This window comes from Squalius cephalus (assembly GCF_949319135.1).
Source record: "Squalius cephalus genome assembly, chromosome: 14".
NCBI classification, from domain to species: Eukaryota; Metazoa; Chordata; class Actinopteri; order Cypriniformes; family Leuciscidae; genus Squalius; species Squalius cephalus.
The window spans coordinates 16,455,518-16,479,209 of NC_137135.1; the positions used below are offsets into that span (position 1 = coordinate 16,455,518).

The following is a 23,692-nucleotide window of genomic DNA, read 5'->3' on the forward strand; positions in this document are numbered from 1 at the left end:
GAGCGCGCATACCGCGCGCCTACATTTGAAATAACGAACTTGAGCGCGCAAAAGACGCGATATGTGAACAGGCCCTTAGACTATAGATTGCATAGACACGTGTTTAAGGATCATATTTTAGACACAAGGAGGGAAGCTGGGAGAGTTATATATTTTGCTTAGAGGCATGTGTGCAATGCAACGTTCACTGAGCAGAGATGTCCCAATCATGATGATACTTTAAATGTGTACAATTGGCATGTTCTTTACATGGAAAGGAGTGTTTTTCAATGACGCAAATGTACCACAAATGTATACACTGAGAAAGTTTCTTAATATGGGAAGTGGATTGTACCATGTGTAAGCATGAGGTATACGTTCCATTTTTAAACATAAGCAACATGTTTTTCTACCTTACAAGGAAGTTGAAAGTTGCTCAGTGGTGTATATAAGCTCAATCTTACTGTACTACGGCAGATAAACATCGGGAACACATAGACCTGGCACAAATACAACATCTTCTCAAGTTTCTCTCCTATGCTGACGAATAAGATTTTTCTTGGCAAGATAACTGGTGTCCAGTTTCGTTAATCAAATAATAACGGGAAAAAGGCTTAATTCCAAGTCTACAATGACGCCAACCGTCCCTGGCATTGTAATGAGGTGTTGTGTTGAGTTTCCTCCTGTATTTGAAGGCTCTTTTATTCCACATAACATATTCATTGTGCCTTTCTGTCCCTCTGACAGTTTAATAGTTGCTCATTCTAAAATGCTGCTGAGAAATAAATAGCTTCTTCATGACTGATATGTCTGAGATGAACTTATTAATTTTACATAATGGCCACTGACAACAGGCCTTCTTAATGGACTGAAAGGATCCATTGAGAACATCTCAATGGGCTTATTGACAATATAAATGTATTAATTTCTCTATTAAGTTTTACAAGAACTCCTCACACTAGAATGTTCTCTCTGTGCAGCCAGTCTGTGGCTCCTGAATAACGTAATAGACAAGCAGTTTCAGCTTTTGGTGCGTTATATGATTTATATGAATGCTGGCTCACTTTCCAAGGAGCACATGTCAAAACATTAGTCTGAGATTCGATGTGGTGCGTATGCAGTGAGTCATATGATCGCCAGCAGCAAACTTTCATTAAAGTGATGCAGGCCTGTGTTGCGTCCAACAGCTGCCTACCGTGTGTCGTGCTATGTGATCTTCTGAAGAGAGATATTTATAAATAGAGCTACAATTTTTTTCTTTCCAGAATATCAGATGGATTCTTAGTGCTTTTCAAGTGTTTTCAAGATACTTCCTTGACGCGAACATTCATTACTCCTGACAATGAACCCGTGATGAGCCTCTATTTATTTTTCAAACAGTCATTGTCTGACAGTCAGGAGTTGTTCAGAAGGGGATAATGGGTTATCTGTTGCAGTGTTTGCACTCCCCTCTGTAGTTTTGTCACAGTACGCCCCTAGAAATCATCACATGGCAAAGGGGGATTCACGTTGTGCGTGAATGTGAATTGGATTCTTATTAAATTCTCACTTGTGTGGTCTGATAACCCTGGAACTTTCAATGCCTGAAATAAACAAATTAGCCTGGCCATGCTCCAGCGTCAACCAACCAATTTTCTGGTCATCAGAGCCGGGAATATTTTGAAGTGATGTGTTGTCAAAGGCGAGACACTTTATGTGGACTCCCTCGCTCTGACCCGGAGCTGACATTGCCATGTTCTGTTGTCTCTGAGTGCTGAAAAGTGCAGATATGCCCATATGTCTTGTGTGTTTACAGCTGTGAAATGTGTCCCTGAGGTCTTCTGCATTTGGTAATTAGGAGACTGAGGATATGAGATATATATATATAGCCTCGGATATTGTTACCTTGAGACTCATTTTAGCTCATTCCTGGTCCTGTAGTGTTGTTTGCATTGTAATTTGCAACAAAAAGCCAAGGATCTCATGATGTCACCACCAAGACTAATAATCACCAAAACAGGCTGTTGGTTGTTTATTACCTCCTCTAAATGGGGTCACAAGTATAAAGGGAACATTTGGATGGGTGGATATATCCTGAAGCAGCCATACTTTCGATAATGATGTTGTTTCAATGGAATCAATACTGATTTTAATTACTGCATCAAATACTAGTTATTTAGACAAATCTACATGAGACATTATTATCTAATATATCTATTCATTGATGTGATGATTGTTATAAATGTATTTACATTGACAGTAAAGATATTTAAAGTGCTAAAAAAAACTGAGTTCTTTTGAACTTTCTTTTCATCAAACAGTCCTAAAAAATGTATCATGTTTTAGATGCATCAACATTGATAATAATCAGAAATGTTTCTTGAGATTTGTTTCAGTGATTCTGGCCTTGATTATTTGATGACAAATGTTAACATAAACAGATGAACAGATATTATTTAAATAATATAATTTATTTTATTTGAATAATAATGTGTAAATATTATTATTAAACATTGAATTGCAGCTCAAATAATGCACCTTGATGAACTCCTAAAACAAGATTGCGTTGAAAAAAAGGACATGAACCATAGCATTATGTCAAGTTACACATAGGCATTCACATTTTCCTTAGAAAGAGTAAAAGTCTAGTCTGCTTTTGGCATTTTACACTAGTAAATGAGCTTGATATGCACTGGATGTGATAATGAATTTCATACTGTGCTGCTGACCCTATAAAACTGTGCTCTGGGATTAAATATGATTAATGGTCCATTGCCAACAGCTCTTATATCCTCTGTTGCTCTACACCTTTTTCGCTAGACACATTTTGAGTTTCTAGGTCTGAAAGTGGGCTTCTCATACTCTTCCAAACATAACATAAATCAGTTTGCTTTAAAGCACAGTTGTCAAACTTGCTGTGCGTGCAAATCAAATGCTTGCTGTGCGAGAATTGCCTTTATAAAAATAGATGTAATAAAGTGGCAGACTTCATTAATCTAGAAGCCCTTCAATTGACAAAGCATAGCCCTTTCCCTTTCCAAGAGGAGAAATGTGTTGACTCCAGTCGTGGTTTCATTGACGTGTCAAGGTGAACCCGAGATGAGTTCAGAAATGGATGAGGGAAACTCGCTCGAACCTTGGATGTGCTTGACGTCCATAATGGCCGAGAGGGATGGGCCTGTCTGATTAAACACCATCTTTTAGTGGTATTACTGTCGATGGTTCGATTTTAGGATGTGGATCCAATGATACAGGACTGGGGACGTGGCCGGCTGAGTATAGGGAAACCAGATGGCAGCTGTCCTCGATACAGAGCTGGCCTCGATCTCTAAAATTTGGAAAAGGACATGAATTACAAAACACTGAGCTGGGACGTGAGGATGTGGCGGTAGAGCTCCAGCTGTTGTCTAAAACAGGCTCTGTGAAATCTTCCTTATTGAATGATTTTGAATGTTAGATGTAGGGCACTGTGCCATCTGTAAACTAAAATTTTGCAAAATGTTTACTAAAGAGGATCTCAAACCTCTTCAGATATATTTTTTTCGTAGTAATAAAGCAGAATGGCTTTAATTAATAACAAATATGAGTGGTCATGATTTTAAAATCTAGTGTAAAACACATTTTTAAGTTTTTTGGAAATGTCCTTTATACATTTATGATGGTTTCATATGGTTTTTGAACACTTTTATACCATCTTCAAGAAAAGTTTTCAATTTAATGTTTCTGAAAATGTCATGTGGTGGTGTAACCATCAAGTAAAAAGTTAGAACAGTTTCCTTACACCTTGAATTCATGTGAGTGTACGCATCTTAATCATTCTTTTTAAAAACGTGTTTTTACATGTTTTTCATTTTACAACCTGAACTAACCTGGCCTTGTTATAAAAATGATCAAATTTTGCATCACATAACTTTTTTTAAGTAATTATAATTACGCCAAACTACGTCAGTTTTCTTTTCAAAATGTTCATTATTATAATGAATGCTTTTGTCTATGAAATCAGTTAAATCACTCTGAAATGTTTGACTTTATTCCCTCAAAATATAATTAAGAAATGAAAAACATGCTCATCATAGAAGATGTTTATTCATATCATTTGTATGCGTGTATGTATAAATTGCATTTTCAACGTGTTTGTGAACAAATTAATAGCATCAGGTCATTGACCCATACAATAATCTTTCTGTAAATTCATGTCCTCTATCATCATAGTCCAGAACAGTTGAGTAACAGGCCGAAAACGCCTGTACAATATAGTTTGTTAGAAAAGCCGAGCTTAGTAGGTCCATCAATTGATCCAACAAATTTCCTTAATGTGAATTTACTTTGCAGCTTTTAAAGCCTTGTTCTGCTCTCGGTCCCAGAGGGGGATCTGTCACCTGTGCCTGCTTTGTAAGCTGCTTGGTGTGCGCTTCTCAAATCTTCAAAGTGACCTACATCTCAACCCATTTGGACTATTTGTCTTCTTTTGACTTTAATTTGGCCACAACACCTCTCAAACAAAGGCACGTCCTTCGAAAAGAACAACCTTCCAATGCTGATTTGCCGGATTCCCTGGTTGAAAGAATCTCATGTGTCAAATGAGAAGCCGACCATCCCTACAAAATAATAAGTGACAGGAAGTGCGCCATGCACTCGAATGTGTGTGTTCATGTGTGACAGACAGGAATTTGCAATGTGAGCATTTGAAGATTTAAAATCTGCGATGTATTCCCGCCGTGCATAGTGTGAAAAACACAGGAACATTTGGAGGGGAGGGACAGACATCAGAGGTGGCTTGTTTGGTTGAGAACAGAGCCTTTCCATGCCCACTTCAATTCTCTTAGCAACAGATCTAGATAACTCATTCCCAAAGCACCACACGGCATGGCCACTGTCCTCACCCAAACATGAAACGCACTCATCGGCATTAAAGGTTTAGTTCGCCCAAAAATGAAAATCCGGCCATCAATTACTCACCTTCATGTCATTCCAAACCTTTAACACTTTCGTTAATCTTCGGAACACAAATGACGATGAGATTTCTGTCCCTCCATTGAAAGTGTATTCACCCAAAAATCTGACGCTTTGAAGCGTTCATAAAGAGATTGTAAAAGAAATCCATATGAATCGAGCAGTTTAATCCAAGTCTTCTGCATAGACATGATCACTTTGTATGATGAACAGATTTCATTTAGGATTCTATTCACATGTTGATCAGTAAATGTACAAATAGCATTCAGATTTGGTCAAGGAAGCTCAAGAATGTTTGCTTTACACAGCACGTTTGAGCTTCCTCAAGAACCAATGAGGTTCATTCTCGTGTTTCGCAGCACGTTTGAGCTTCCTCAAGAACCAATGAGGTTCATTCTCGTGTTACGCAGCACGTTTGAGCTTCAGCAAGAACCAATGAGGTTCATTCTCGTGTTACGCAGCATGTTTGAGCTTCAGCAAGAACCAATGAGGTTCATTCTCGTGTTACGCAGCATGTTTGAGCTTCAGCAAGAACCAATGAGGTTCATTCTCGTGTTACGCAGCACGTTTGAGCTTCAGCAAGAACCAGTGGTTCATTCTCGTGTTACGCAGCACGTTTGAGCTTCAGCAAGAACCAATGAGGTTCATTCTCGTGTTACGCAGCACGTTTGAGCTTCAGCAAGAACCAATGAGGTTCATTCTCGTGTTACGCAGCATGTTTGAGCTTCAGCAAGAACCAATGAGGTTCATTCTCGTGTTACGCAGCACGTTTGAGCTTCCTCAAGAACCAATGAGGTTCATTCTCGTGTTACGCAGCACGTTTAAGCTTCAGCAAGAACCAATGAGGTTCATTCTCGTGTTACGCAGCATGTTTGAGCTTCAGCAAGAACCAATGAGGTTCATTCTCGTGTTACGCAGCACGTTTGAGCTTCCTCAAGAACCAATGAGGTTCATTCTCGTGTTACGCAGCACGTTTGAGCTTCAGCAAGAACCAATGAGGTTCATTCTCGTGTTACGCAGCACGTTTGAGCTTCAGCAAGAACCAATGAGGTTCATTCTCGTGTTACGCAGCACGTTTGAGCTTCAGCAAGAACCAATGAGGTTCATTCTCGTGTTACGCAGCACGTTTGAGCTTCCTCAAGAACCAATGAGGTTCATTCTCGTGTTACGCAGCACGTTTAAGCTTCAGCAAGAACCAATGAGGTTCATTCTCGTGTTACGCAGCATGTTTGAGCTTCAGCAAGAACCAATGAGGTTCATTCTCGTGTTACGCAGCACGTTTGAGCTTCCTCAAGAACCAATGAGGTTCATTCTCGTGTTACGCAGCACGTTTGAGCTTCAGCAAGAACCAATGAGGTTCATTCTCGTGTTACGCAGCACGTTTGAGCTTCAGCAAGAACCAATGAGGTTCATTCTCGTGTTACGCAGCATGTTTGAGCTTCAGCAAGAACCAATGAAGTTCATTCTCGTGTTACGCAGCACGTTTGAGCTTCTGCAAGAACCAATGAGGTTCATTCTCGTGTTACGCAGCATGTTTGAGCTTCAGCAAGAACCAATGAAGTTCATTCTCGTGTTACGCAGCACGTTTGAGCTTCTGCAAGAACCAATGAAGTTCATTCTCGTGTTACGCAGCACGTTTGAGCTTCTGCAAGAACCAATGAGGTTCATTCTCGTGTTTCGCAGCACGTTTGAGCTTCCGCAAGAACCAATGAGGTTCATTCTCGTGTTACGCAGCACGTTTGAGCTTCAGCAAGAACCAATGAGGTTCGTTCTCGTGTTACGCAGCACGTTTGAGCTTCAGCAAGAACCAATGAGGTTCATTCTCGTGTTACGCAGCACGTTTGAGCTTCAGCAAGAACCAATGAGGTTCATTCTCGTGTTACGCAGCACGTTTGAGCTTCAGCAAGAACCAATGAGGTTCATTCTCGTGTTACGCAGCATGTTTGAGCTTCAGCAAGAACCAATGAAGTTCATTCTCGTGTTACGCAGCACGTTTGAGCTTCTGCAAGAACCAATGAGGTTCATTCTCGTGTTACGCAGCATGTTTGAGCTTCAGCAAGAACCAATGAAGTTCATTCTCGTGTTACGCAGCACGTTTGAGCTTCAGCAAGAACCAATGAGGTTCATTCTCGTGTTACGCAGCACGTTTGAGCTTCTGCAAGAACCAATGAAGTTCATTCTCGTGTTACGCAGCACGTTTGAGCTTCTGCAAGAACCAATGAGGTTCATTCTCGTGTTACGCAGCATGTTTGAGCTTCAGCAAGAACCAATGAGGTTCATTCTCGTGTTACGCAGCACGTTTGAGCTTCTGCAAGAACCAATGAAGTTCATTCTCGTGTTACGCAGCACGTTTGAGCTTCTGCAAGAACCAATGAGGTTCATTCTCGTGTTTCGCAGCACGTTTGAGCTTCCGCAAGAACCAATGAGGTTCATTCTCGTGTTACGCAGCACGTTTGAGCTTCAGCAAGAACCAGTGGTTCATTCTCGTGTTACGCAGCATGTTTGAGCTTCAGCAAGAACCAATGAGGTTTGTTCTTTTGCATCAAGCAGTGCGGTTGAGCTTCTGTTTATGTTCGCAGATTAATGTTTATATGTGAATAAAAGCCTACATTAAATTTCTTCATCATATACAGTGTCTATTCAGAAGACTTGGATTAAACTGCTCAGTTCATATGGTTTTCTTTATACAGTCTCTTTATGAATGCTTTGAAGCATTAGAGTTTTGGGTGAATAGACCTTGAATGGAGAAACAGAAAACTCTCAAAAATATATTCAGTTGTGTTCCAAAGACGATTGAAAGTCTTATAGGTTTGGAACAGCAGGAGGGTGATTAAAGATGACAGAATTTTTGGGTTAAGTATCCCTTTTAGTTCAGCTTCTGACTCTTTACATTTCTCTCTCTCTCTCTCTCTCTCTCTCTCTCTCTCTCTCTCTCTCTCTCTCTCTCTCTCTCTCTCTGCTAGAAATGGTGGTGCGGTTTAACACGATGTTCCTTTTGCTGTTTCACCACAGGTGTTCTCGCCATATTGATCCCGGAGCTTGACCTCGTCATCTCTCTGGTGGGCTCCGTGAGTAGCAGCGCTCTGGCCCTCATCATTCCTCCCCTGCTTCAGATCATCACCTTCCATAATGAAGACATGAAGCTCTGGGTGATGGTCAAGGACATCGGCATCAGCCTCATTGGCCTTGTGGGCTTTGTGGCGGGGACGTACATCTCCATCCAGGAGATTGTGGCACGGAACGGCAGCAGACACAACAACACGCACCTTCAGCTCCTGTGAATGCTGACAGAGTGACAGATTAAATGGAGGCCGTACAGACCCACTGAATCATTTACTCACTACAGGCTCCTTTGATTTCTGCTGAGTTCCGCTTGGGATTCCTCTTACTGAATGTCCGTAGATGGCTCATGGATTTTTTATGTGGTTTTGTCTTTCAGTGTTGGCAGCACTGAAGTCTCATCGTATCAAGTTTCCCAAGTTACATTGGTTTTAAAGTCACTGTTTTAAAATATTTTGGGTCAAACATATCCAAATTTAAAGCGGAAAGTTATCAGAATAATCTCTGTATTGTTTATCTGTGTTGTTTACATTGTTGAAATGAATCGATTCTCAGTAAGTATTTTTCATTTTTGATTTATTTGATGGTTCACAAGTACTGTTTACTCATTTAGCCTTATCAACCGTCTTATTAAAATAAAAAAAATAAAAAAATAAAAAAAAATATATATATATATATATATATATATATATATATATATATATATATATATATATATATATATAAATATATATATATATATTCAACAGATGCCATCTGTGTTTAGTCTAGCAGAGAAAACTGTTGATACAACATTCAAAATTTTTTCCCAACTGTTTTTCCTGATTGCAGCATTATTATTCAAAGAGAATAATCCAGATGTAATTTTTTTAATAACTACATATGACCTGATCTCAATCAAGTTGTGGAGTATATAATAGTTTTAAAACAAGCTCTAGATCTCATTATGTTTAGCACCCAAATGACTTAAAGTTCTGGCAAACCAACAGGAGAGTAACTTTATTTTTAAAACTTAGCACCAGTACGGTTGTGTTAAATGCTTATTACTGAGGTACTTGAATTGTTTTCCAGTTTCTTTGCTTCATATCAATCTGCTGTATATATGTTAATGGCAGTGCCAAAGTTTTTGTTGTTGTTTTTTTGATAATTTACTGTATCATACACTTAGTTGCACTCATTTACAGCTGTTGTAATTGCAAAACAAATCCATTTGTTTTGGATTTGTTGTTTAATTTTTGCCTTATTTTACATATACTGTAAGTATTTTGTCCATGCTCACCTTGTTGAAAATGAACATATTTTAAAACTTTAAACTTGGTGAAATTATGTAAAAATGATATTTAAAAAAATGGACAGACATCATATTACTTGTTCATTTATGTGTTGCTTATCAACATGAGAGTTTCATGGTCCACAAGTTAAGTTAAGTTCTATCTGCTTGCTGGTATGTGCTCTGTGGTTGAATTAAAGAACGGATAGCCTGCCTCGATGTTGATAAGTGTACTGCCTCTTCTTTTGTTGTAGGACAGTGGTTTCCAACCGAGAGTATGCATGCTCAAAGGGAACTTGGAAAGATTTTGTATTTTGAAATTATGTTGAAATACTTCCTATCTCAAGCCATCTTTTTACAGAGTAACTGTTGGTAGTTGTTTCTGGCTGTCAAATGTGGCTGTAGTCGCACTAGTTTTAGACATTTAGAAAGAGCAGCACTTCAGGAGGGGCATTTATAAAGGTAATGCTTGGTTGCTGGTTTATAAAGACAGGAAGGGGATTGCATTTGTTGAAAGCTCAGATGAATTCAACAAATGCAGTCATTCCTCCATTCTCATTGGTGCTTGTCTGTGACATAGAGTATACCAATATGGCAATGAGGCTTTTTGTGAGGAAATATGTCTTTGCACTGAGTAATAAAAGGCAGATTTCATCACTGAATATCAGCATGGCTATGATTACCATGCATGTAGGATTTGTGTGAATTTTAGCTTTGTTTATTCATTAATTTTAATTACCTTTCTTCTTTTGCGCAAACGAACAAGCTGAGAATGTTGATTTCTAAACCACAACTCTTTCATTAAAGGTGCATCATGGCAAAGCCTTTGATTGGTTGGGATGATAAAGGCTGTCATCCTCAATACTGTGTCAGAAATTCCAATAATAGTGTTTTGTACTTTGACAGATTGAAAGTAGATTGCTATGGTACTAGGCTGTCATTATTTAAGAGGAAAAAAATACAGTGTGGATTAAGACGAGTGTTGACCATGTTCTATTAGTTCTGGGCCTCAAATGTTTTTACTTTTCTTCAGCTGCTCGACAACACACAAAGAACTCCCAGTGTCTAGCAGTCTGTAGGATGTGAGGAAGGTCAAGTAATATGTGACTTGTGTCAAGAATCATTACAGAAATGTTTCCTGTTCAATACAAGTCAAGCTCTGTGGGTATTGTCTGTGGCATGCTGTCGATTACAATAGGCGATAACTTTGGAGGCCTATGGGAAAAGGCATTCCACTGTGTTTAAAAGTAAAAATGGGGGCTCATACTGTTAAACTCTTCCATGCAATAGTGAGTATTATTTGAGGTGTCACATTATCAATTGATTTAGCTTCAAGACCCAGCTTTTACATTGAATGTGGAAGAAATTTTATCTTTAAGATGTGTGTGACCATCATATGACAAACCTTATTCTAATATGGAATTGTATTGGAATGGTAAAGAGTGATGGTACGTGACAGGAGGGCCTCCTCTCATGGATAAAATATGATGAATATGAAGTCTAATAATGTTCCACGTATGGTTGAAAATACCATAATTGGCCTAGAAAGATAACATTCTGGGAGTCAAAACTATAAAAGAAAGGATGCCCTCCCCTCACCGTCACACTCTGCAGCCATTCTGTGACTGTACGACTGCTGGCCTTTTCTTGCAAGAAAATAAACCTCATCAAAGACTATTGGAAATGTGTGTCTCTTATTCAGTGATATAATTGTGTTTGCCACCACAAACATCAAGTGGAAACCCAACACAGCATTTGTTTATTGTGCAGTTTCACGGTTTCATGCTCTCGGCAGCCAGTAATTCACCACATAAAAACATTGTGTTTGGCACAAACCATGTTTACTCTTGCAGCAAGTGAACCTCTATTTAATATAGCCTGGGTCGTGTTTTCATTTGTCTTATGATATTTTTCTTTATGTTATTTGAGGACCATGATACAACCGATCCACATGGCATCTAGGTAATTTGGCTAGCTTCTGCCAAGAGATGAATTTTATGAGTTTTTACAAAAAACAAATGGGAAGCGTGTCTTGACTCATGAGAAAGTTACATGGCCTACCAGCTGCAAACGAGTTTAATAAGTAACGGTAATACATATGGCTACACCAAATAATTAAATAATCTATGTTAAAGACACTTAATATAAAGTTGGACAGACTAGCACAAGTTTCAGTTACCCGGATGAGTGCACTGATATTCAGCATTGCCATAGTCGATGTTGAATATTTGGAAATATCTGGCTATACTGATTGGAGCCACTTACCAATTTTGAGAAAAAGCGCAGTGTTGTAGAATACCTATAACTGTGATTTGGGCTTTCTGTGAGTTTCAGCATCTGTGTGACATTTCCCTATTTTATTCTGAAACCCTGAGGCATAAATCTACCATCTACATGCTATTTGTCCTTGCTGACCCACAAAGCTCCCTGTCAGAGATCTATACTTTACTTCTGCTGAACCTGCTTTGAATGGTTAAAGGGATAGTTCACCCAAAAATGAAAATTCTGTCATCATTTACTCTCCCTCAAGTTGTTCCAAACCTGTATGACTTTCTTTCTTCTGCTGAACACAAAAGAAGATATTTTGAAGAAAGTCGGTAACCAAACGACTGATGGACCCCATTGACTTCCATAGTAGGAAAAAAAAAATACTATGGATGTCAATGGGGACCAGCAACTGTTTAATTACCAACCTTCTTTAAAATATCTTCTTTTGTGTTTAGCAGAAGAAAGGAAATCATACAGGTTTGGAACAACTTGAGGGAGAGTAAATGATGACAGAATTTTCATTTTTGGGTGAACTATCCCTTTAATGATGACTGGAAGCACACTATGAAGAAAACTGCCCTGGGAAAGTGTTCATTTCTAAGGTGCGTTGACTTGCATTTATTGTTTGTAAAACTCTTGAGGTTATCGAGAGATATGTTTTGCCAAGCATGTTCTTCTGGTGTTCATCTATGAAATCAACCACATATCAGAAAAGGTTTATTTACTTCTAAGTCCTTCCCTTCCTTTGCCCACAGTGCTGTGAATATTTCTTATATTTTCTTATGCACAGTGATCCGATTTTATCAGGACGTGTTACTATTAAACGTTGGACTGAGAATGAATGCAGAGCTCAGATTCCAATGGCATTCATAGGAATGTCTACATATAAAAATATGATTGTTTAATAAATATTTGTTCAGAAAAATGTGCAGAGTGGGGATTTCAAATAACACAGCATTCCACTTAGGATTTTCAACAACCACCTTAACACGCAAAAAAAGGACGCATGGAAGTGATTTCCATTGCAACACTCTATATTCCTTTTGCATTTTTTGCAATGAATTATGTTATTATTGTGAACTGATAAACTGCTATAACTTCCCACTTGTAATCCATTTTCTTTGTTTTAGCCAGAAACAGGCAATAATATGATTTTGTAATAATATGATATAATTTTTATCAGTTAATTTGTATTAATATATTTGTTTAAAATAATTTAGAATACATCAAACATTCTTTTTTTTTGTAATTGAGGTATCATATAATAAAGTAATTTCATTTAGCATAATCCTATTCCTTCAGCTACAATATGCTCTCAAATGTTATCTATCAAAATCTCAGATATCCTACATCCTCTTTAATTTAATTCATTCATAACATAGATATATTTTCTTATTAAAAAAATAATCATACCAAGTCTCTCCAAATATGGGACTTCTGTCACCCTAATAAAATTGATATAATTAAGTTAATTAAATTGAGATTATATGATATGTACATTTAAGTTTTATTATAAACTTGAATATAACCTGAAAATCCTCTCAACATGCCTCCTAATAACTCGTTCGACATGCTCCATTAGCACTTCAAATATTCACTAATTGTTTTGTTAGATCTTTCTACAATGTAATCAAAATATTAAATATCAAATATGAGACACCATGATCAGGACAATAATGATGAAATGAAAAATCACATAACATGTTTAAAAGAAAATGCATTTCAGATTTTTTTAAAATGTATTATATTTAAACATTAAATTTTTAGGCGTTTGAATTATCTACTAAATCAAGCAATATTTTAATTTAAATAGTTTTTCAAATGAACATTATCAGAGGTTTTGCTTAGTTTTGTGGCACCATCTTTTACATTTAGTTCAATTAGAAACTCAAGTTCAAACTGTGCAAATTTAAGCATGTACATACAGCGACACAAAATGTCCATATTTGGTATAACAAAACTCAAACAATATGACAAAAGATGCATCATTGACTTTTGAAAACCGTTTAAATAACTTATGAATTTTAAGAATGACACAGTGCATGTCTCATTGTGCATAACTCAACAATTAAACTTGAAAATAGCAAGTACAATCCTTTTATACTCTTTTCGAAAGTTGTGGTTTAGCACTCCATATATAACACCATTTAGGCAGCTGTTGAAGTATGCCATGAAGTAGCTGGCCGTGAAGAGCCATTCTGGTATATCTTGACCCAGTCTAGGGTGGATCGCGACCGCCAGGCCTATAAGGTTCAACGGAGCCCAGCAGACAGCGAACAGCACAAACACCACAAACATGGTGAGAAAGTTCCGGAAGTCATGAGGCTTGATCTTGGGCCGACTGTCGGGCTTGACCCGTCTGCGGACCTGTATGACGAGGATCCAGATGCGCAGGTAGCAGTATGTGACGATGCCGATGGGCAGAATGAAGTGTACCACCACCACCGTAATGGTGTAAAGCGAGCTCACTGATTGGGCGAAGGTGCAAGAGTAGACGCGTGGGTCGTACTTCAGAGACTCCACAAACCAATTGGGGACGATTGCCAGGACAGTCAGCGCCCAGACCAGCACCACGTAGCATACTGTATTCTTGTTGGAGAAGAGCTTGTCGTACTTAAGGCTGTGGCAGATATAGCAGTAGCGGTTGATGGCGATACCTGTAATGTTGAAAATAGAGCCGATCACGCTGAGCCCCATGAGGAAGCCACTGATTTGGCAGTGAATATCGCCAGCGATCCAGCGGTCATGGAAGATGGCCGTTAGGACGAGTGGGTAGGGGTAGATGGCTACTACCAGGTCTGCTATTGCCAAACTCACCACAAATGCATTGCCTGTAAGGACGAGAGAAAAAGATCACTGAAAACAGGGTGTACAGATATTTCGTGTGGAGTTTTCTTTTCATTCTCTTCTAGAATATCACAAATAGGCCAAGAAACAAACTCAAGCATAGAAGGAAATGTCTAGACAGACAACGCGTTGCAAATGGGCCTTCAAAAAACAGATAGCTAGCTATAAACAGTTGCTTCACGGTTATGCAAGATTCAACCTGATCTCATGAGAAAACGCAACTGGTGGCAACTGGTCGCACATTGTGATTTGCACAGAAACTTGCGATTTCAGTGGGGTGTTAGCAGATCACGTGAAAACAAATGAATGCTAATTAGCCAACAATTCGCCAATACAAGAGAGAGTGTTGGCAATATCATATCCCCCTCAGAATCCTATATCCTCATTTCCACCTAATCCCCAATTCCTGCAAAAACATAGTGTGTATTTATGATATTTTGTTTTAGCTATTAAAAATAGCTTTTCTTAGTCCTTTGTTAAGCTAGTAGTCTAACGTTCAAAAAAGTGAAATGTTTAATTTGACCATTTTTAGGTTTACTAATGTGTTCATCCATCCATTCTCCAAAACACTTGTCCTTTGTTGGGCTGTGGGTATAATGTGATGTGATGTGTAATTTAAAAGCATCAATCTCATGATTAAGAATAAATACACCATAAAGTGATTTCTATTATTTCTAATCTGAATAAATATGCATTCAAAATGGCCTGTCATTGGATCCTGTGCAATAGGATCTTGCGTGACACTGCAATGACAGTAGAAGAGGACAATGTACACTACTTCTCGCTGTAGCGCCCATGCATGGAAACACTAAAAATGCAAAGATTATCAGTTTTTTATTTGTATAGTGTTTTTTTTACAATCCATGTTGTTTTAAAGCCATGTTAGCATGTTTGCGAGTTTTGCGCACTTCACCATCTGGACCCAAAAAGCCTTAAATTCTGACTTTTTAATTGCAAAAACATTCCGAATAATTTGCTACAAGGCATGATTGGCTCAAGCTAAAAAAAAAAGAAGTAAGCATCTGTGAACAAAGATAGCAGATTTCAAATTGCGTATTCATGCTATTGAGATTATTTTATCCAGGTGTTATAGACTAATTTCAACATGCAATGACTCATTAAATCATGCATGCAAAGTTAGAAGCATTTGCATTCATATACTTGCCTTCAGGCCTGACTGTAATGCAATAGAGGAACCGCAGAACACCTGACTGAACACGTGAAAAAAGCTTGTAATCATACAAATCATCTCATTTAGCATTAACAGTCTTACACTGGGATGGTAAAATCTCTTGTTGGTCTCTGTTGTGCGACTGAAATTAACAGCCATGTTACCTTTCATGTGTGGTTTATCATTCTTTACTTTGCACGAACTTCAAAACCCAATTTGTGTGATAAGCCCAAAACAAACAGATGTGCTTGAAATGACTGCAGTAAATATCAATATCAAACTGTGTGTAGACAAATCCAGGGATTTCAAACAATGACCTACACGGTATAATTGGATCTTGAAATGTTTGAGCAATGTCTTCATACTCCATTACATTATAGCTCATGTAGCTAATGATGGTACACATTATAAGACCAATGATTGGTCTTTCTTCTTTAATGAAAGGATTTGCTAGTTCTGTGTAACTACATTGACAGGCTTATAAAATCGAATTAAACAATTAAAACGTGTCCATGCCTGCAGAGCACTTTGAGCACATTCGTTTTTTTATATTTAGTGCTAGTGTGGCATCACTTATGGGAGTTGACTTTCATAATAAATTATTCAGTAATGAAATTGCTTTATTTTGAATTTCAATATCTATTTAAAAGGCACCTTTTAACACTCCAGGTATACTAGATGCTCCATTAAACAAGTGCTGCATTGACTTCTGCATCCACGTCTGTGACTGGAGGCAATGCATTGAATTCTTTGAATTACCAAGCACGCCTCACATCTGCGCTAATCTCCTACGTGTCGGCAGGGCTCATAAGTGAACAACGCAGTTATTGCAAATGATGTTAACCCTCCTATGCCGGTATCATATGTAACATTTTTGACATTTTAGTTTACTTTCAGGTGTTTTCTAAATTGCTCAAACCAGAGTGCCATATCTTCTGCTTGTCAACTCAATCAATCAGCAACTAATGAGAGCAGTAGTTGTTACTTTATTGTTTCGTATTGAGGTAGAGCTCAGCTCAGTTTTCTGAACATGTTGGTGCTTCTCCTCATTACAGTGCAGAAATTGGGGACAGGTTTGCATGATTGACTCCAGATATTCAGATCCAGTGATGTGGAAAAGTGTATGTAGTTACAAAGGTGTCAAATGATATGAAGACACGATGAAGTACTGTAATTCTGGTTTTGTGGGTTTGTTCAAGTTTTTCTGTGTTGCACAGGTAGCACTTACACAATTACTTCACAGATCAGCTTGACTTGCTCAACAGATATCTGTATTGACAGGACACATGTAAATTCATGCCTAAAAGCTGTCATTCTGAAACAAGCTTGCAGCGTTGTTGTTCTGCGAGTTCAGTTAGGTGATCAAAGTATAGACTTTTTACTGATGGATATGTGTGATTTTTGATGGACTGGATTGTTCTTCAAATGAACTTTGCTGTCATGAAGGTACTTTCTGTGGTCCATGTTGGCTTTTTCTCCATTTCTGTTAGCTGATGGAGTTTGGGTTCCTTGCCACGGTTGCCTTTTGCTTGCTTAGTTGGGGATTAAAAGACACTTCATATTCAGTAATATATCAATTTTACTGTACTGACACTGTCGAATGAGAAAAAAACTTGAACTGAACTGAGTTGGATGATGACACTATTGTCTTCCGTAGAGCTTCTTTACAGCTCAGATTGAATTTGTTTCATAATTGATGAATTTTGCAACATTGACCCTGTAATTGAACTGAACTGAATCGACTGACTTAAGCTGAATAACAATTCTGTTATCTTGTCTACAGTAGCTGAATTTAACTTGTTTTAAAATTTATGAACTTTACTTTATTGAACTGAACTGAATCAACACTGAACTGAATTGAGCTGAATAATGACACTACTGTCTTTTTAGTGCTTCTTTACAGCCGTATTTGCATTTGTCTTATATTAAAATTTGCATCATTGATTCTGTTATTATCCTGTTTGTTACTGTGAAGCTCCTATGAAACAATCTGGGGTGTGTTTCCCGTACAGCTATGTAAATCACTGTTTATCCACCATTTGAACATGTTATTTGTCATTTGAACCACATTAGTTCAACAATATAGGACTGTTGTTAATGGCATCATTTGCAGGTGGTGGAGTAATAACTTCTGCTAATTAATGGATTCCAGATTGCAATTAAAGGCAGGGTAGGCATATTTGTTCCAGAAACATGTTTTTGTTATGCTGGTTGAAAGTCTCTTCACATTCTGATAGCAATCACTAAGTTAAGTGGTCTACAAGTATTTATATGTATATCGTCTGTGGACGGTGTGGAACCATAAAATATTTCTATACCTCCGCGCACCTGCTCACGCAGACATCACACGTCATCAGTGCTTTTCATGCTGTGAGTTAGACAGACGCCAGTCACCGAGCACCGCAACCGAAACAGCAACCACCTTTTACAGCTCCTCCTGAACCAACACAACGAGCTTATGCTGCATAACTACTGTAATTTGGAAGAAATGGATACCGGTGACGTTATACTCAAAGCGGTTTGTTACTTAAATGTATGCTTCTCAATGGTAACACTATCAGCTATTGCTAGCTGCTCCGAAAATGACCAATTTATGTAACATTATTATAGTTCTATCATGACAACTCTAGTAAGAGTTTAGCATGGTAATGGATATGACATTGTTAATGTATTTGGTCTTGGTGGAATAGATCTGTTATGCTGCTGCTGTTGGTTTTTGCTGCTACTGCTGAGCAAGTACTGAGCATGTAAGACATGCTACTGCTGCACAAATAGCATGTATGAAATTAGCCGTAGCAGATCTATACAGGTGGAGCTGGATCTATCAGCCTGCGCCATCTAGTGTTTCATGACAGAACTTGGTATTTAAGGTTCATAAACAATAGAAGGCAGTTAATTTTTAAAGGGTCATTTCACCCATTTGAACATTGTTTTTTATTTAAAGTGGGTCATATATGTAGTCGAAATGTAAAATAATTTTTGAATTTGGTGCCTTCGTGACCGAGAAAAGACAAAAAATAACTTCAGAACGCATTTGTATGAAAGACAACAACTCCCACAATGCACCACATTGCACAGCTCCGCAAGCCACTCCCACTAATCCAGAAAGCGCATATCTGCCTATAAGAGAAATCACTCTTCCGTCTACAAGGCTAGCTACTACCAGAGCTTGAAATTCATTTCACATTCACACAAAATGTCTAGTTAGTTGGCGAACTCATATAGTGCATTACTCCTCGTTTGTATTTCTTTCGAAAAGGTGAATTATTGCATGGTACCTGGATGTTCAGTCAGAACATATGCGGTGCGAAACTAGGATAGTTCTCAACACAAACGTCCGTGTCCTCGTCTGATTCAGAGATTTCGTCCAGGAGAAATTGTCATCGTTGAAATTCTTTGCCGCAGACGGACTCTATCTCTGTGTTCGTAGCGGTTCGTAGCTGCATTGTGAGATCACCGGCGCCACCAGTCCGCCCTAACTCGAGCCAGTCCGGGCTCCTCGTCCGCGGCAGGCAGGTCTTCTGCCTCGGCTGCTCTTCGCTATAATGCGGCTTGTAAAGGTAGCCACAAACACCTGATTCAAGCATCAGACTTCCGAAATCCTCTTCTTCTATATCATATTGAGCACTCTCCTCCGCTATTGTCATTACTTTACATCTGTCTCCACAGCGCCTGTTAGCTTAGCTTCAAACAAGATGGAGGATATTGCTTTCAGTTTCAGAGAGTAAAGTCCCACCCACTGATCTGTAATAGGTCTGTAGCGTGAGCGCGCCCCACCCTGGGAAAGATGAGAAACTAGTGTCTGTAGTCTTAACAGAAATCCCCCCCTCTAACACTTCCTCCTACAATGACGCAAAATGACGATTTTTGCGTCATTGTAGGAGGAAGTGTAAGAGGTAAATAACACATTTCTCCCGTCTCAGGGGAAAATGAGAGAGTGTTGCACGACCATTCAATAGTATGACTGGGTTTCTAACAATGCAAAGCTTAATGCAAATGGGTGAAGTGTCCCTTTAAATGATGTTATCATGCAGTATTGGGCGTATACTCCCATTATGTATGTAGTTCATTCAGTCAGCAGCTGTCTCCACAACATAACTTCTCTGACATGCTGCTATAGTGATCTGAGGGCTACTTCATTGTTTTTGTTCCCTGTTGTTTTTCCCTCATACTTCATACTCCGGGATTCCCTTATGCATTTATGCACATGCGCACTCTTCAAAAACAGCGCTGATTGTTGACACACTAAAATGTATTAATTGAAGAGAACTACGAGAGCTGTAGTACCAACCACGTAAGTTTGCGACGCTGTTCGCGAATGTTCGTTGGAACTATGGTTTCGGGAAACACCAAATCGTTCAACTATGCTGGTAACGACAGAACTTGAGACCATAGTTGGCAACAACAACGCTTTTGGGAAACGCACCCCTGTCTGCTATTTAAATAAAGATGACGAATTCAGTGTCACAAGAATTGAGGTCAAGAATATTTTGAATTTGTGAGCTATAAATACATTTTTGGCTATTGATGAAAATGGAAATGGGACACAAATTGAATTTTGTCACTTGTGCATGACTCAGTCTGAAATGTCAGGACCTGTGATGGAATAAATCATCACATTTATCACATATTAGCTTTGATCCAGATCCACTATCTGTAATGGATCTGCCCTCACTGAGCATCAAGTGGGCGAGAAAAGTACAGCTTCACCTATAAGTGTTTAAAATGATAACACATTTAAAGACCTACATAGAGCTACAGTATAGTGCCTTATAGAGTATTGTCTGGTCATTGCTATACACTGCAAAATCTTGTATACCAAAAAAATTTTTTTACACTTTCACATTTTCACATTCTCAACATATTGAGAAGTTTTTCTTACAAGATTTTTTTTTTTTCCCAGTAGTGCAAGAAAAATAAACTATATGTGTTCTCTTCTACACAGTTCTGCTTCTCAAGATGTATCTTGTTTTAAGGATGTTTTTTCACTGAAAGTATGGTGAAAATACTGATACAAGAAAATGTTGTTTTGCAGTGTATGTATGTCAAGGCTACGGAAGAAAAGAGAGAGAGAGAGAGAGAGAGAGAGAGAGAGAGAGAGAGAGAGAGAGAGAGAGAGAGAGAGAGAGAGAGAGAGAGAGAGATTCACCATTAGATCATATGGGGTGCAAATAATGTGCTGGTATCTCTAAACAAACACACACATCACATTGAAGCAAAACACTAGAGCTCTAATTACTGGGGGGGGTGTCAGCAGTTCATGAACCCCTCTCACTGCCAACTCCTGCATTAAAATGGTGTTAATGGCTTCATATAGAGGAAACATTGACAATACAAACCACAGTTTGTTTAGTATAATTCCTTCAGGGAGTCTAATCAACAGAAATAAACATCACATAAAAGGATATTTCTGTGTGGAACTATTTAGTTATCTAAAAGACTGCACGTGTTGCATTAGCCAGATCATTATAAGATCTACAGTATATGTGTCTGGCTAAAAGGTTCTCCGTTTAAAGCCCTGTTTGAAATGAAAGAAAAAAAAAAGATATCATTAGAAAAGATCATCCAAAGTTTCTCATTGGTTGTATCTTTTAAAGGTCAATCATTAGTTGGACAGACAAAATGACTGCACATTAGAAACACTTTAAGTTTAAATCTCCTAAGGAAAAGGTCAGGCTGTGCTGTGTTCATGAGATAAGACCAGTGGCCGGAGGTAGATTGAGATGTTGCAACTCACGCCACTAAAACTGTGAATGTTAGCAGAGCAGAAGGAGGCATCCAGCTGATAACACCATGCTTTTGTCTTTTCAGTTTGACGCCTCATGTGATCATAATGGTCTGGAAATCATTGAAGAGTCGATTACTCTGTGTCTGAATCTTTAAAAATAAAAGAATGAGAAGAGATAACTGATAGTCAGTTATTGGTACTTTAATATCAGGTCAGTGAATAAATATCACCATTTGACACAATGGGAAATGATGGTGATCACAGTTTGTTGTGCAAATTGTTGTTTGCATAATTAATTGTTTTTCGTTCATTCTCAATAAAGTTTAACTGTTAAACAGGCAAAACAATGATGAAAAGTTGTGACAATTTAGCTCGCAAAACAATTGTGCATAAATATTATTAGTATTGCATTATTAGTATCATTAACCTATTTTGCTGTTGATGTTGGTAATATTAATAGTAGTAGTATTAAGAAGGAGTTGAAAAAGATTAATTAATAATAATGACTCAGCTGGAAAACATTATTATTATTATTAAGAAGAAGAAGAAGAAAATTAAAAAGATGAAAAATAATAACGTTATGCAGTTCTGCAGGGGGAAAAAACAGCCATTGGTTTGCTGGTCTTACTGGTCAGACTGGTCAGACTGCTCTGTTGTATTGTTTTAGAGGGATTTTAGGTACTTTAGTTGGTCATGTTTAAAGACCAGCATAGGTGATCATAAATATTCATAAGGATTTTTTTTTTTTTTTTTTTTGGTAGACTAATGCTTATTTATTTGCAACTCTTTCAGAAATAAAACCATTTTTAAAATTCTGTTCTTGATCAATCAGAGATATCAGTCGATCTCTTATAATGTTACTTCAGAAGCTTATTGCCAATAAAACACAAATAAATAAACTATCAACATGATGAATTATAGAGATGAAGACATTTACCTGCCTTCCTGAGCTTTCTGTTTCTGAAGACTGATACAATGACCAACAGGTTGCCCAGAACATCTACTATAATAGTAGTGATCAGAACACTGGAGAGTAAAGTCACCACCCAGGGGAAAGAGAGGTACTTGCTGTCCCGATTTCCTGTCGAAATGTTTCTCAAAGGGGCGTCCGTTCCCTCCACCATCCTCAAAACATCATGACAGGGCAGCGGTGAGGGGTCCAGTCCTCCGTGCCACGGGTATCTTCCGCGCAACGGGCGCATCCAGACACCGAGCTGCTGCGGGTAGTGCTCCAGTTCAGTTGTGTGCTCTTACAGCTGCCATAAAAGGATTTCGAGTTGATAAAATGGAAAGCAGTTATAAATTCGTGAATCAAAGAAAAATAGTACCGTGTCAAATAAACATGCGGTGATTCAGACTCGTTTTTAGACAATCCCGCTTGACAAGCAGAGGGACATTTGTAATCCAGCGTCTCTTCGGTCGATCATGAGAACTTATGAAGCGCGCTGTTCTTGTCAAGATGCCCATTCATAAATCTGATTCATGTACACATGAAATACAAGTCGTGTTCATTCATTCACTTCTTAACCGTGCGTCCCTCATTCACAATGCTGCCTCCAAAGCCGCCAAGAAATATATAGGCTAATAAATAAAAACACCTCCCAAACTTCAAAAGTTATCACATCGTCAGACGCAGTTGGAGATCCAGAGACCTGTCTCATTTATATCCGCATGTGCTCTGACTTGTGTTGCCTTCGTGTGAAGCTGGATGCTGCTGAGGATGCTCGTGCTGATCATGTGAGAGCAGCTGGTGACACCAGCCTGGAGAGCGCAGTTAAAGCTCTGTCGTATCCCAATTAGCAGGTGTACACGAGAGAACACTATAACCACAATGCGATTTATGTGGGGAGGGGTCGGTCTGACCCTTAAAGCTGCCCTAAAAATGTTGAGAAAGCGCAAAATGGGGCATCGGACAGCATGCCAGGACTTTCTCTGGCACCTGCCGGTACCGCGGCATCTGGAATCACGATCACATCCGAATATTTAAACATATCCGCACGCTGCCAGAGAAAACAGCGCTCATGGAAACTATATCTGAAACAACTTCACAAACAGTGTTTTCAACCTCAATGTGTGGCAATTTCTGAGTTGCAAACATCAAATAATAACAAAAGTACTGGGGTCAAAGTGTATAGTCTGGAAATGAGCACTGATAATGCGGCATCCGCAATCAATAGCTATGCTGCACGACATGATAGAAAGTCTAAATCGCGGCATCTCTCAGCGGGACTTCTGATGGCATCTCCAGCAGCCAGGGACTGGCACCTGCCGGTACAGATCGAGGCATCTCCAGCAGCCAGCTGCCAGTCAATCAAGTGACGTGTGTGATGATGACAACAACTTCTGAATCATTATCACAGTTATGTTTCAGTGCAGATGAAAGTAATAAAGCACGTATTCTACATGTAGCCTGATTTTTTTTATTTTAAAAAAAAAA

At 38.6% G+C, this 23,692-nt stretch overlaps 2 protein-coding genes and 1 long non-coding RNA gene across 3 annotated transcripts in view; 1 reads left to right on the forward strand and 2 right to left on the reverse strand.

Annotated features, from left to right (window-relative positions):
- The window catches only part of slc36a1 (solute carrier family 36 member 1), a 44,232-nt gene extending 35,629 nt beyond the window's left edge, over positions 1-8,603 (forward strand). The window contains exon 12 of the mRNA XM_079893425.1: positions 7,924-8,603. Within this exon, the coding sequence (XP_079749551.1) occupies positions 7,924-8,192 (269 nt within the window). The 3' untranslated portion in view covers positions 8,193-8,603. The remainder of the gene's footprint in view (positions 1-7,923) is intronic.
- Positions 8,604-8,786: 183 nt separating this feature from the next.
- Positions 8,787-10,910, reverse strand: LOC307171382. The gene is made up of 2 exons (XR_013823544.1): positions 10,448-10,910; positions 8,787-10,398 (listed from the first exon to the last, which is right to left on the reverse strand). It is a non-coding gene; the product is annotated as an uncharacterized lncRNA (long non-coding RNA).
- A 2,660-nt stretch (positions 10,911-13,570) lies between these two features.
- Positions 13,571-22,935, reverse strand: mtnr1al (melatonin receptor type 1A like; the record flags this gene model as incomplete). Its single annotated transcript, XM_079893054.1, has 2 exons — positions 22,193-22,935; positions 13,571-14,340 (listed from the first exon to the last, which is right to left on the reverse strand). Exons 1-2 carry the CDS (start codon positions 22,455-22,457, stop codon positions 13,571-13,573), a joined length of 1,035 nt encoding a protein of 344 aa, XP_079749180.1. The 5' UTR covers positions 22,458-22,935.
- Positions 22,936-23,692: the final 757 nt, after the last annotated feature.